This window comes from Ammodytes marinus (genome assembly GCF_949987685.1).
Source record: "Ammodytes marinus genome assembly, chromosome: 12".
Lineage (NCBI taxonomy): Eukaryota > Metazoa > Chordata > Actinopteri > Uranoscopiformes > Ammodytidae > Ammodytes > Ammodytes marinus.
Window position 1 is genome coordinate 28431594 of NC_137216.1, and position 12500 is coordinate 28444093.

The 12500-nt window shown below is 39.6% G+C and overlaps 2 protein-coding genes across 5 annotated transcripts in view; both read right to left on the minus strand.

Annotated features, from left to right (window-relative positions):
- pikfyve (phosphoinositide kinase, FYVE finger containing) overlaps nucleotides 1-1814 on the minus strand; it is a 39701-nt gene extending 37887 nt beyond the window's left edge. For both annotated transcript variants that reach the window (XM_080037583.1, XM_080037582.1), the window contains exon 1: nucleotides 1581-1814. The gene's annotated coding sequence lies outside the window, so the exon portion shown is untranslated. The remainder of the gene's footprint in view (nucleotides 1-1580) is intronic.
- Nucleotides 1815-9424: 7610 nt separating this feature from the next.
- ankrd44 (ankyrin repeat domain 44) overlaps nucleotides 9425-12500 on the minus strand; it is a 32134-nt gene continuing 29058 nt past the window's right edge. For 2 of the 3 annotated variants that reach the window (XM_080038557.1, XM_080038556.1), the window contains exons 26-27: nucleotides 11828-11919; nucleotides 9425-10107 (exon numbers count right to left, since the gene is read on the minus strand). In XM_080038557.1, coding sequence (XP_079894683.1) covers nucleotides 9836-10107; nucleotides 11828-11919 — 364 coding nt within the window. In that variant the 3' untranslated portion in view covers nucleotides 9425-9835. The remainder of the gene's footprint in view (nucleotides 10108-11827; nucleotides 11920-12500) is intronic. The other variant, XM_080038558.1, reaches the window with a different exon arrangement.

Here is a 12500-nt window from a genome sequence, read left to right on the forward strand (position 1 = left end):
ATTCATTTAAGTATCTGAGGCATGTGGAACTGATCAGCCGGCCTTACATACTGTACGGATCCTTAATCTAGTTATGTTAGCGTCGTCATGGTAGCGTCAGTGAGGTCAGCATAAGTCAGCTGATTGGGTCTGTGATAAGAATCAGTTCTGGCAATAGAAGGAAATAATTGATCTTCATAAACTGAACGTATTTCATAGAAGTGACCCAATAAAGATCAATCTATAACTAAAGATGCAACCATCCCTTTATTTTTTCTGTTCCGATCCGCTTCAGATAATGGGTTTTGGATACCTATACGTTTGAATAATTCTCAAATTATTATTAAAAAAAAATTTGTGGTGAATAAAGTTAAGGTTATAAAGACGAAAGCATCACACCAATTCCAATTCTAAAAGAGCAAAAAATACACAAAAATGCAAAAAAAAATATTGAATTTATAAATGAATTAATACATTTATTCGAAGTGCTGTGAACTGTTTCAATACAGAAGTATATCAGAACTTGGTTTTGAAAGTGTAAAGAAAATGTCTTCAAGTGAAGTGCAAGAATGTGAAGCTACATTAAATCTTATTCTCCACCAAACAAAAAGCCCTTTAACATTTAAGCTGCCGGCTGCTTGCTAAATCTCATTATTAGAAGAAAAAAATCCAGAATGAAACAGCAGAAGTTATTCAAAGTGGCCTCCATCCCCTTATTCTTCATGTACAGTAAAAGTAGTACAACCTGTTCACAGGGTTTCAACAACTCTTTTTCAATGACCTTTTAATACCTTTATAAAATGGAGATTATGAATGCAATGTAAGACCTATATCAAGTCCATACTAGCAACAACAAAATTGTAAACTAGGCTAAATAAACTTCCATGTTGGCTTTGTTACAGCGTGATCAATACCAATTTCTCCCCTAAAACACATTTCAAAACATCACTAAATTAAAAAACAACACTAACTTCATAATCGAAACTATTTTCAAGTCATTTCACGTCTGTCTTATGGACCAACAGAAACCCAAAGACACAGTGTTCTGTCAAAGCAAAGCCACCATCACCTCATTCGTTATGGTATAATCGATAAAACAAACTGGAACGACCCCTGCCGCTATCCACTCTCCCTTTTTAGACTCACCCTTTGAAGAAAGCTACAGACTGTGCGTTGGCAATGCATGCCATTTTTGCAGATTATGTGTGGAGAAAGGAAATACATAGCAGAAGTAGCAGCATCACGCTCTCCCCCCTACCTCCCAGACCAGACCACATCATGTGATCATAACAGGCGACCTAGCATGACTGACTGTATCCTGCTATATAAACCGAGCTATGCACGTCACCACCGTACAGTATGTTACCATATTACACAGTCAACTTGTGCACACGTCTGCACATTAACACAATGGCTACAATGGCTCAATATATTTCCAATTTTAGCTGTTTAGCTTCTGTATCAACTGTATGCTGTTGCTAATGTATTACACTTCCTTATTATTGACCTTGTGTGTCAGTGTATTTGCTATACGTGCCATTTACAACCAAATTAACTCCTACAGAGTTATAATGGTATTATTGTAATGCAAAATAACTCACCGTATATAATTGGTTAGAGGTTTATTGAGGTAAGCTATCCAATATTAGCTTCCTATGCTAACTAGCCGGTAGGCGGAGACACCAGTTGACGCGTGAAATATGATTGTGTCGCCATGACAGCGAGGGGGAAAAAATGGTAAATTAGCCGTTCACGGTTTGAGTTTGACATCAATGTATGAAACAGCGCGGTTAAGATAACATCTGTCAAACTAAACAACTGGAAAGCGAGCCCACTCCCCGGTTCACAGGCAGACCCGACCAATCGAGACCCGAGCTCGTATGGTCCAACTGTTGTGATCAGGAGATCAGGCAGCAAAGGTCGCACACAGAAACATCGATCGAACCATTATAATTACTGTACATTCTCATATATTAAGATTTTTATTTTTCAATACCTTGTGTGTCAAAAGTCATGCAGTGTGTCACAAATTACTTTCATTAAACCTGCAGTGTGTAGAATAGATTTTGTAGAAGGTAATTATAATATCCATAAGTACATTTAATTTAGTGCATAATAGCTGAAAAAAATGTTTTGAATTATTATTTTTTCCCTTAGAAAGGGTCTCATATATGTCCATATTTCTGCATATTTTGGACCAAGGCCTAGTGCCGCCATCTTGAAAGTGTCATAGTTGGAATGTCATCAGGTGCATTGTTTAAAATGTAGAATTGTTCTTGTCCTTGAAGGCCACTGTAGCTTCTGTTATTATTCGAAAGGGTTGGGGTTACCCAGGGAGTGTTGCATTCTAGAACTTTGTAGAACTTTCTTGATGATGTCATATTACACACTGCACCTTTAAGTCTGTCTTTGCAAACAAAAGAGGAACTAAGCAGATTGTTTTGCCCTTAGCTGTTGTTGGGATGGTCAACAATGTTCCTCCTGTGCCAAAGCTCCATATAAAAACATTGCATTTCGCTTTTTTTTTATTATTATTGGTACTTTATTAGATTAGTTGACATAACTTTTTTTTTAAAGAGTTGTTTTTTGCGGAACTGGAGAGCACGTAGTAAATTCACCAGAAGGATTGTTTCACTGAAGCCAACAATTAAAGACACATGTAGGCCTACACTATCACAGAAGAAAATATTTTATTATAATTGCAACTGCAAATTTTCATACAAAAAATTCATATTAAGTTATTTCCCTTAGTTTTCTGTCTGTCAAATGTAATCCAACTGGGTGCTGACTGTCTATTTACCACAAGGGGGTTCACAAACATAAATGTAATAAGCTCTACACATGGTTTTAATGTGTGTAAAACTATATTTTTTTTTTTGCCGAGACATTTTTTTCATAGAAAGGTGACAGCAGAATTGTATTTAAATTATACAACTTTTATTTTACATTTACACCAGCGGATACTGCAGCAGATGATTTTAAAAGGGTCCAAGTGTTCTGGAAGTTGTCTCTCCGGTTTCTCTTTAATAATCAATAAAAACAGATTCAGCAAAATAAACCCTTTGCCCTCAATAATGTTTTTTTTGTATTTCTCTACACATATCAAATCAGTTTTATTTGTATAGCCCAATATCACAAATAGACATTTGCCTCAGTGGGCTTTACATTCCATACAGTATGACACCCTCTGCCCTTAGAACCTTAGCTTGGCTGAGAAAAAACTCCCAGTAAAAACCCTTTATGGAGATAAAAAAAAAAATTGAGAAATCTCAGGGAGAGTTGACAGAGTGAGTAAGGGATCCCTCTCCCAGGACGGACATCCTGCAATAAATGTCATAAGTAGAGAAAAACACAAAGGAATTCAATAATTGACCAGATGTAATACTAAAGTAAAATATGAATAGTGAATATAGTGTGGCTGCAGGAGGACTTCAGATGCTGCCAGAGGAGGGACCTGATCCACACCGTGAGAAACCTGGAAGAGGACAGACAGACAGACAGACAGACAGACAGACAGACAGACAGACAGGCAGGCAGGCAGGCAGAAAGACAGAAAGACAGACAGACAACCAATGAGCGAAGCAAAATGAATATAAAGAGTGAAGAGGCATGAGGAAAGGTAATTTGAAATGAATTATTTATCAAATTACACTGGAGCGAAAAAGAGATTTTAATTGATAAAGTACTACAGATAACTTAAAAATAAAAAAAATTCCACACATGCAAAAACTAAATCATTTTGAAAATGATCCTCATTAGCTACAGCAGCAAGCATTTAGAGATAAAATTATAATTTTTTTTTTCCTTTTTATATAATTGTAATAATTTTGTTTTTCATACTGATTGGATATGGACAAACGTGGAATTCAAAGATAGATCTAAAGAGTGTGTAGATCAATTGGTTGATTGATTGATTGATTGTTTATTAATGAACACTTGATCAATAATTATAAAATCTTTAGAGGAAATTAAATGAGAATGATATTTAACAGCTTGTTTATGTTGTGATTCAGTGTATAAAGAAAGAACGACAAAAACACATTTTCTTTTTTAATAATTGTACAATTTATTATAAAACGGGTCATTGACCAACAGCCCTCAGCATGTCTGTACTGCATCAGGAACTGGTGTGACATCATCAGACATGTAACCATAGCGATTGTCTGGTGAAGATAGATTCATAATACTGGCAGACAGATTCAAACCTTCAGATCGCAGGGGGGGGGGGGGGGGGGGGATTGGTGTGGGGGGGGGGGGGGGTTAGAGGGTTAGGGGGTAAAAACTGTGCTTGTTAACAATGTGTGCTTATCAGAATCGCCATAATTTTTACTCTTGTAACTGCAGCTGACAGGGTTTTCAATTTAAAATGTAAAATAAATTCATTATTAATATACATAACTTTTTTATTTTTCTGAATTTTTTGTGGGAAAAAAACAACAAAAGAAATGGTGTTTTTTTAAAGATGGTGACGTCACCCTGTGCTCAAAGTTCTCTGTGATTTCATACAAAGCTTTAATTTCAACATTATATACAAAAGCAATTTCCATATCAGTACCTACGCTTACACACACACACACACACACACACACACACACACACACACACACACACACTCTCTTTACCTCACACACACACACAACCAAATTAATAAGGACAAGTTGGAGATATTCTAATTTTTCTTCATCATCTACAAAGTTCATGAAGAGAGGACCGAAACCAACAAGTATTAAAAGTTTTTCTGAAAATCTATTTTTTTTGCAATTTGTTTTTAAAGGTGCTACGAGGAACTTTTTAATATTTCTGAAACAGTCTAATTTTCCCTCTGATGATCATAAATGACCATGTTACAGCAAACGAGACCATCAGTATGAAAGCTATTTTTATATAGTTTTTCTTAATATCTTTGTCTTGCGTACGCTCACCCAGGAACAACAGCTGGAGTAGTAAAAACACTACCACTTTTGTCCAAAGGGGGCGCTAGAATCAACACAAACTGAAAGTTCCCCGGAGCATCTTTAAATATGAATTTCTTTGTTAGGAACAAAAGGAACTTTCAGGCGATGGCATGAACACATTGTTGGTTTCGGTTTTCTCAAAAGATTTGTCATCAATAGGAAAAATCTAGTTTATCAGTGGAGTGATACAGTTTGACCAAGAAAATATATATATTAAAAACATCTGCATATCAAGGGGGCGCCCTTAGCTCAGTTGGTAGGGCGTCCCCCCCATGGGCCTCGGCCAGTAGCGGACCCGGGTTCGATTCCAGCCCGCGGTCGTTCTCTGCATGTCACTCCCCTCTCTGCCCCATTTCAACTCTGTCTCTACACTATCAATAAAGCATAAAAAATGCCAAAAAAAAATCTTAAAAAAAAGAACATCTGCATATCAGTCACACAGAGCTGAACTCACTCTCAAACATTGTTGTTCAATGTAACAGACCTGCCCACTTTAGACTGCACATATTAAAGGATCAGTTCACCCACATCTCAGAAATTTAATTTGTGTGTGTTAATAGTTTTGGTTTGATTTGTCCAGGTTTTTGAGATACCCAGCTTTAAGATTTCATTTTTGAAGCTCATGACAAAGGAAAGGTTTCATATGATTTTTAAATTTAATATCGTTAGGTAATCCTTTCAGCTGTGTTTTTTTACAATTATTTTAGATTTGTTTACCTTTTATTATACAGGTAAATCCCATTGAGACCGGAGACTCTTTTTTTTTTGTATACTTCTAATTGGGATATCACATTGAACTGGGGCTGTAAAATGAATCCATGCCACCCCATCTCTTTTCAAATAAGGTGTAAGTTAAAGTTAACGTTTTTTTGTAATATTTTAATTTTAATTTAGTATTTCAATTGGGCAAAAAATCTTATAAAACCTAGACAAACCTCCACGGCTCTACACTCTAACTTTTATTCTGTGATCTTGGTGAACTGATCCTAAAGTTATTAAAATATTAAAATCTACTAACACACACAGAGAGAGTTGTTGTAAAAGAAAAATTAATTGACATCAAGGCACTGGACACGTTTGAGACAATGGCACATAGCTGGTTAGACACAGACAGACAGACAGACAGACAGACAGACAGACAGACACACACACACACACACACACACACACACAGACAGACAGACAGGCAGACACACACACAGACACACACAGACACACACACAGACACACACACACAGGAGGGAAGGAGGACAAGTGGTCAAGGCCCTGTGTTATTTTACATTTGAAGTGCTGGCAGTATTTGTACCATCTTGTTAAGAGTAAATAAATGCCAACAATATGAACTGAGGAGCTTTTCACCACTGTTTAAAATCGTGGAAGTTTTTTATGGCCGCAGGTTTTAAAAAAATGCATAAATCTCAGCTTTAATTCAAAGCTTAACTAACCCTGTTTTCATCAGCGGCTACGTCCCAATTCCCCCCATTGTCCAGTTTCACTTATTCCTTCTGCTACATTTAATAAACATAATCTGCAATATTTCTGCTTTCTCTGATAACAAAAAAAATAAATTCTCAGCCCTAGACCTAATTAATCCTTCCATGGAAAATTGTGCATTTCGTTAGCCTCATAACATAATTGCCTAAATCATATTTACTCTACTCTTTTACTGTACATCTACTCTATTCTACATCTACTCTACTCTACATCTACTGTTCGTTAGCCTAATAGCATAATTGCCTAAGTCATATTTTAAGGGTTATAGAGTAGGGTAACGTAGATGTAGAGTAGAGTAGATGTAGAATAGAGTAGATGTAGAGTAGAGTAGATGTAGAGTAAAAGTAGAGTAAAGTGAAAAATTATTTAGGCAATTATGCTATGAGGATAACGATTTGGTGTCAGGGAGTCATGAAACAATTCAATCACTATTATTACAATTATAAGATGTTGTATCTATTGGTTTCATGTCTATTCAGTCACATGATAAAGCTGAAAATAGCTTCGAAAATACTTTGCTTTTAGATGAAAATTTGGCTACTTCATTTTGTTTTCATGCGTCTTCTCCACACACAAATGAGTGAAACATGGGGGCGCCCTTAGCTCAGTTGGTAGGGCGTCCCCCCCCCCATGGGCCTCGGCCAGCAGCGGACCCGGGTTCGATTCCAGCCCGCGGTCGTTCTCTGCATGTCACTCCCCTCTCTGCCCCATTTCAACTCTGTCTCTACACTATCAATAAAGCATAAAAATGCCAAAAAAAAATCTTAAAAAAAATAAAATAATAATAATTAAATGAGTGAAACATGGACGTAATAAAGGGAATCGAGATTTAACCGCCGTCTCATATCCGTTTTAATCTGGTGAATATTTTAAACTACTAGACATCGTATTAAAAAGGCTGCTGACTTCACATTCACAGCCACAACTCAGAATTCACCATCAAAAACTCTAAAAGCAAAGAAAATCCAAACGTTGTGCTTATACAGCTCTATAGATCGGTACCTGCTGTCTCAAATTCATAAAATATTTACGTGTGAAAGTCAAATATTTGGTACAACAAAACAAACAAAGCCTTAAAAATCATAAAGAAGGTTAAAATGACACTTAAAACGCTCTACTTCATTTTGTACAAACAGTTACAAATGGCTTCTTATTTTTTATATAATTTTTTTTTAAATATTTTTTTTTTAAGACAAAATTTTGTCTCAAAAAAGGCGAGACTGAAAAAGTACCGAGGTTGGTTTGGATTTTTAAGCACCTGTGTGTAGAAGTGAACGTTAACACTAACATGCAGAACCCCAAACCGTCGAGTTATTCTTCTTCTTCTTCTGCCAGAGAATTGTGTGTAGCATCAGTCGGCTGCAATAGTCAGTCCTGGGAGGAGGAAGTGGTGGTTCAATGTTTTTTGGGAAAAAGCGCCCCAAGAACTCTGTCAAAAATGTTTCGGAAAACTCTCTCCCCTCCTCTATTAAGAGCGCATCGTTCCTGGAGGAGAGGGTGAAGGGCTAGTGTGTGTGTGTGTGTGTGTGTGTGTGTGTGTGTGTGTGTGTGTGTGTGTGTGTGTGTGTATGTGGTTATACAACTATTTTTGTGAGAACCATTTTCAGTTTTAGACCTTAAAGAGTTAGGACAATTTTGGAAAGTGAGGACATTTTGGCAGGTTCTGTTTGAGGGTTAACTCTAGGTTGGGGTTAGGCAGTTTAGTTCTGATGGTTAGGGTTAGGGGCTAGGCAGTGGTGTAGTGGGGGGTATACGCAGGTATACGGCGTATACCCACTTATTTTTCAGGCGACATTGCGTATACCCACTTCTAACGGCCGCGACTGCGGGACTTGTTGCCACCCGTCCCGTTTTCCCCGAAATTGTTCTCTTTTTTTCACCAGCTGTCCCGGGAAAAGAAAAATCTCTCCCGGGACACAATTTGTCCCGTTTTTTGGGGAAAATGCCAGAACCTCATTTGATTTCCTTCGTTCAGCAGTTCAGGCCGTTTCACACGGGCCGAGGCGTTTGTTTCGCCCACTAATGCATTCTCAATAGAGAGGCGAGCGGGCAGAGAGAAGGCGGCAAGCGTGCAGGGGCGGTCTTAACGATCTCGGGGCCCGTTTCAAGACCCTGTGGGGGGCCCCCACATTTTTTTTTCTATGAATAATGCTTGTGCATGCTCCCCGCAAAAATAAAAAAGATTGTGGAAACCAGTTGGTTCATAGACGGATTATGAGATTTAAAGTAAAATGCATCAATCTGATGCACTTTCAGAGGAAAATTTAGATTTAAATCAAATCTTGAGCTGCAGAAGGAATATTATTTTTCTTAAACAGGCAGCACTCTTTACTCTGCAACTGTAAAAACATTTCAGTAGATTGGTCTGCAGATCCATGTTATATGATGGAGGGGCCCATTGCAACAGATACAGGATGGAAAGCTACTTTTTATGAACAGTATATAATTTACACGTATAAAGCTTATTCCTGTATGTGTGTGGGGGCCTTAGAGGCCCCTTATGAAGCCCATAAGACATAGCTAATAATGCTTTTGTTTTGCACTTGCTTTTCTATTTTTCACCTGCTAGGGGCCATGATGATTTATTTCCTATTCCTTTTTGGACCCTAGGCTGTTATTGACATGAGTGACTGAGCTCTTTGACAATGCGACATGTAAAGTTACTATCAGTATCTCTGGCTTAGGGCCCCCCTGAGCCCTTGGGCCCCTGGGCCTGGTTGCATGCAGTTTTCTTCTCAAAGTGCACCAGATTGATGAATTTTACTTTAAAAGGTTGCATTTTTTTCTTCCGGGGGAGCATTCCCCCGGACCCCCCTAGAAGGTCCAGGGTCCCCACCTCAGTCTCCCTATTTAGCCTACTGTGCAAACAGTGATGGTCCGGCAGACCGTAGCGGCAGTCAGCTGTCAGGACAGTGAACTCCCCCCCCCCCCCCCCCCCCCCCACTCGCACTAATGGCTGTAAATGGAGCGGACACGGAGGCTAAACATATAGCCGTTCTGCCAGCTACGCTCTCTATATCTTATAGGCTATTCATGCATTAGGCCTGTGTTGGACCACTACTCGTGAGTGGCTGTGTGAGGCAGCGCAATTATGGGAAATATAGGACCGGCAAAAGCGGATGCGCGCGCAGTACAACTTAGAGTATACCCACTTCTCCAGGCACCACTACACCACTGGGGCTAGGGAATGCATTATGTCAATGAATGTCCTCACAAGTATAGTGGTACAAACGTGTGTGTGTGTGTGTGTGTGTGTGTGTGTGTGTGTGTGTGTGTGTGTGTGTGTGTGCATGCGTGCGATTGGCATGCGTGCTTGTGTGTGCTATTGTGTCTATTTAAAGGTTCAGGTGCACAGGAGGTCTTGAGGTAGAAGGGCCAGATAATCTAATTATTTTTTTCGGATGATGTCAAAAAGTTTCAGAGTCTTCCGAATCATTTTCCGTGGTCCCTTCACTGGAGGGTCCGGAGGGGTTCCTAGGGCTGCGTGTTACCCGATTGCCGGTGCTCGTGGCTGGGCCTTTTAAACCTCCGCGGTGGGGCGGGAGCGACCTCAGCATGGAGCCTGGGGATGGAGCTCCAGAGCTGCAAGGGGAGCAGAAAGGCATCATGGTAGCCAGAATGAGAGCCAGACAATCGGCCACCTCTCGGCTCGGAGCGCAAGCCAGAGCGGGGGTCAGACCTGAGAGAGAGAGAGAGAGAGGGAGGCAGAGAGAGAGAGAGAGAGAGAGAGATAGAGAGAGAGGGAGAGAGAGAGAGAGAGAGAGAGAGAGAGAGAGAGAGAGAGAGAGGGAGGGAGAGAGAGAGAAAGAGAGAGAGAGAGAGAGAGAGAGGAGAGAGAGAGAGAGAGAGAGAGAGATGGGGGAGAGAAAGAGGGAGAGGGAAAGGGGGGAGAGAGAGGGGGGAGAGGGAGGGAGGGAGGGAGATGGGGAGAGAGGGAGAGGGAAAGAGGGAGGGAGAGAGAGAGATAGGGAGAGGGGGAAAGAGAAAGGGGGGAGAGAGATAGATAGATAGATAGATAGATAGATAGATAGATAGATAGATAGATAGATAGATAGATAGATAGATAGATAGATAGATAGATAGATAGATAGATAGATAGATAGATAGATAGATAGATAGATAGATAGATAGATAGATAGATAGATAGATAGATAGATAGAGAGGAGGAAAGCGAGACGTGGACGTAGAGGAAGCGGGGAAGGCGACAGACAAAGGGACGGAGCAGCATTCCATTAGTGTTCGGCCAACTGACAGTCTGTAGCATGGGGAGAGGGCACACACACACACACACACACACACACACACACACACACACACACACAGGCCCCTCACAGTCTGCAGCATGGGGGAGAGGGCACACAGCACACACAGACAACAGCAGCCAACGTATGCAACACAACAAGCAAATACATACAGTATGTTGACTAAAAAGCAATCAAGCAGTTTATATACATTTACTATCAGAGTTCCCACTGTCGGTCTGTACAGGTTTAGAGTGACTACGAGGAACTTTTAGCTTTTGTTGATTCTAGCATTACAGCTTCTGTCCAGAGGGGGGCGCTACAACCGACAACAACTGGAAGATCCTCGTAAGCACGTAAAAAAACTAATTTCGTTATTAGACACTTGCTATTAAACCTGCAGTATGTAGAATTTTGGGTTTTATTTCCTAGCAGATTTTGTAGAAAGTAATTATAATATCCATAAGTACATTTAATTTAGTGCATAATAGTTGACTTTTTTTAGAATTATAATTTTTTCCCTTAGAAAGGGTCTCATATATGTCCATATTTCTCCATACTTTGGACCAAGGCCTAGTGCCGCCATCTTGAAAGTGTCATAGTTGGAATGTCATCAGGTGCATTGTTTAAAATTTAGAATTGTTCTTGTCCTTGAAGGCCACTGTAGCTTCTGTTATTATTCTAAAGGGGTGGGGTTACCCAGGGAGCGTTGCATTCTAGAACTTTCTAGAACTTACTTGATGATGTCATATTACACACCGCACCTTTAAGTTTTAGTGTGTACACAAGTGGTACACTGACCATGATACGCAATGTCCCCAATTTATTCTCTCTCTTCCATAATTGTGTCCTCTCATCTCAATACTGTTGCTATCAAAATAAAAAGGCTAAAATGTCTACAAAAACATGAAAAGCATGAAGTTTACCATTAGTAAAATCTCTCCGATGTTTCCACAATCTTCTACTAAAGCCCTGACAGGTGGGAACCCTCTTTTTACAGACAGACTTTGCAGCGCACATTGAAAACTAAAGTAAAACCATTCCTTAGACGACTCTAGTTCATGCTGCAAACATAGAATAGCCTCCATGCCGAACCAGTCACTAGAACATGCAGCTAGCGCCTGTAGCAGACCAGGTTCCAGGTTCCAGGTTCTTTACCGTTCTCATCGACAGTCTGAACGTTTGCTCCCCGGGTCAGAAGCTCCTGGACGGCTTTCTTCAGACCGCTACGGGCCGCAAGGTGGAGAGGACTAGAGGAGAGAAAGTTACTTTATTAGTACTTGGAGGTAGATTTAGTTTGCATTGCAGTTCACATACAGTACATACACACATATGGGAAAAGCACATAGAGGCACAAGTAATCCAACTTAAACCTGCAGTGTGTAGAATTTTGGGTTTTATTTCCTAGCAGATTTTGTAGAAAGTAATTATAATATCCACAAGTACATTTAATTTAGTGCATAATAGCTGAAAAAAAAATTTTAATTATTTTTTTTTCCCTTAGAAAGGGTCTCATATATGTCCATATTTCTGCATATCTTGGACCAAGGCCTAGTGCCGCCATCTTGAAAGTGTCATAGTTGGAATGTCATCAGGTGCATTGTTTAAAATTTAGAATTGTTCTTGTCCCTGAAGGCCACTGTAGCTTCTGTTATTATTCAAAAGGGTTGGGGTTACCCAGGGAGTGTTGCATTCTAGAACTTTCTAGAACTTTCTTGATGATGTCATATTACACACTGCACCTTTAAGACAGTGGAAATCAAAAGGAAATGGTAAATTAAAAAGGCAAGATAGTAGGTTTAAAGAATTTCCTCAATTTTGAGAGGACTGG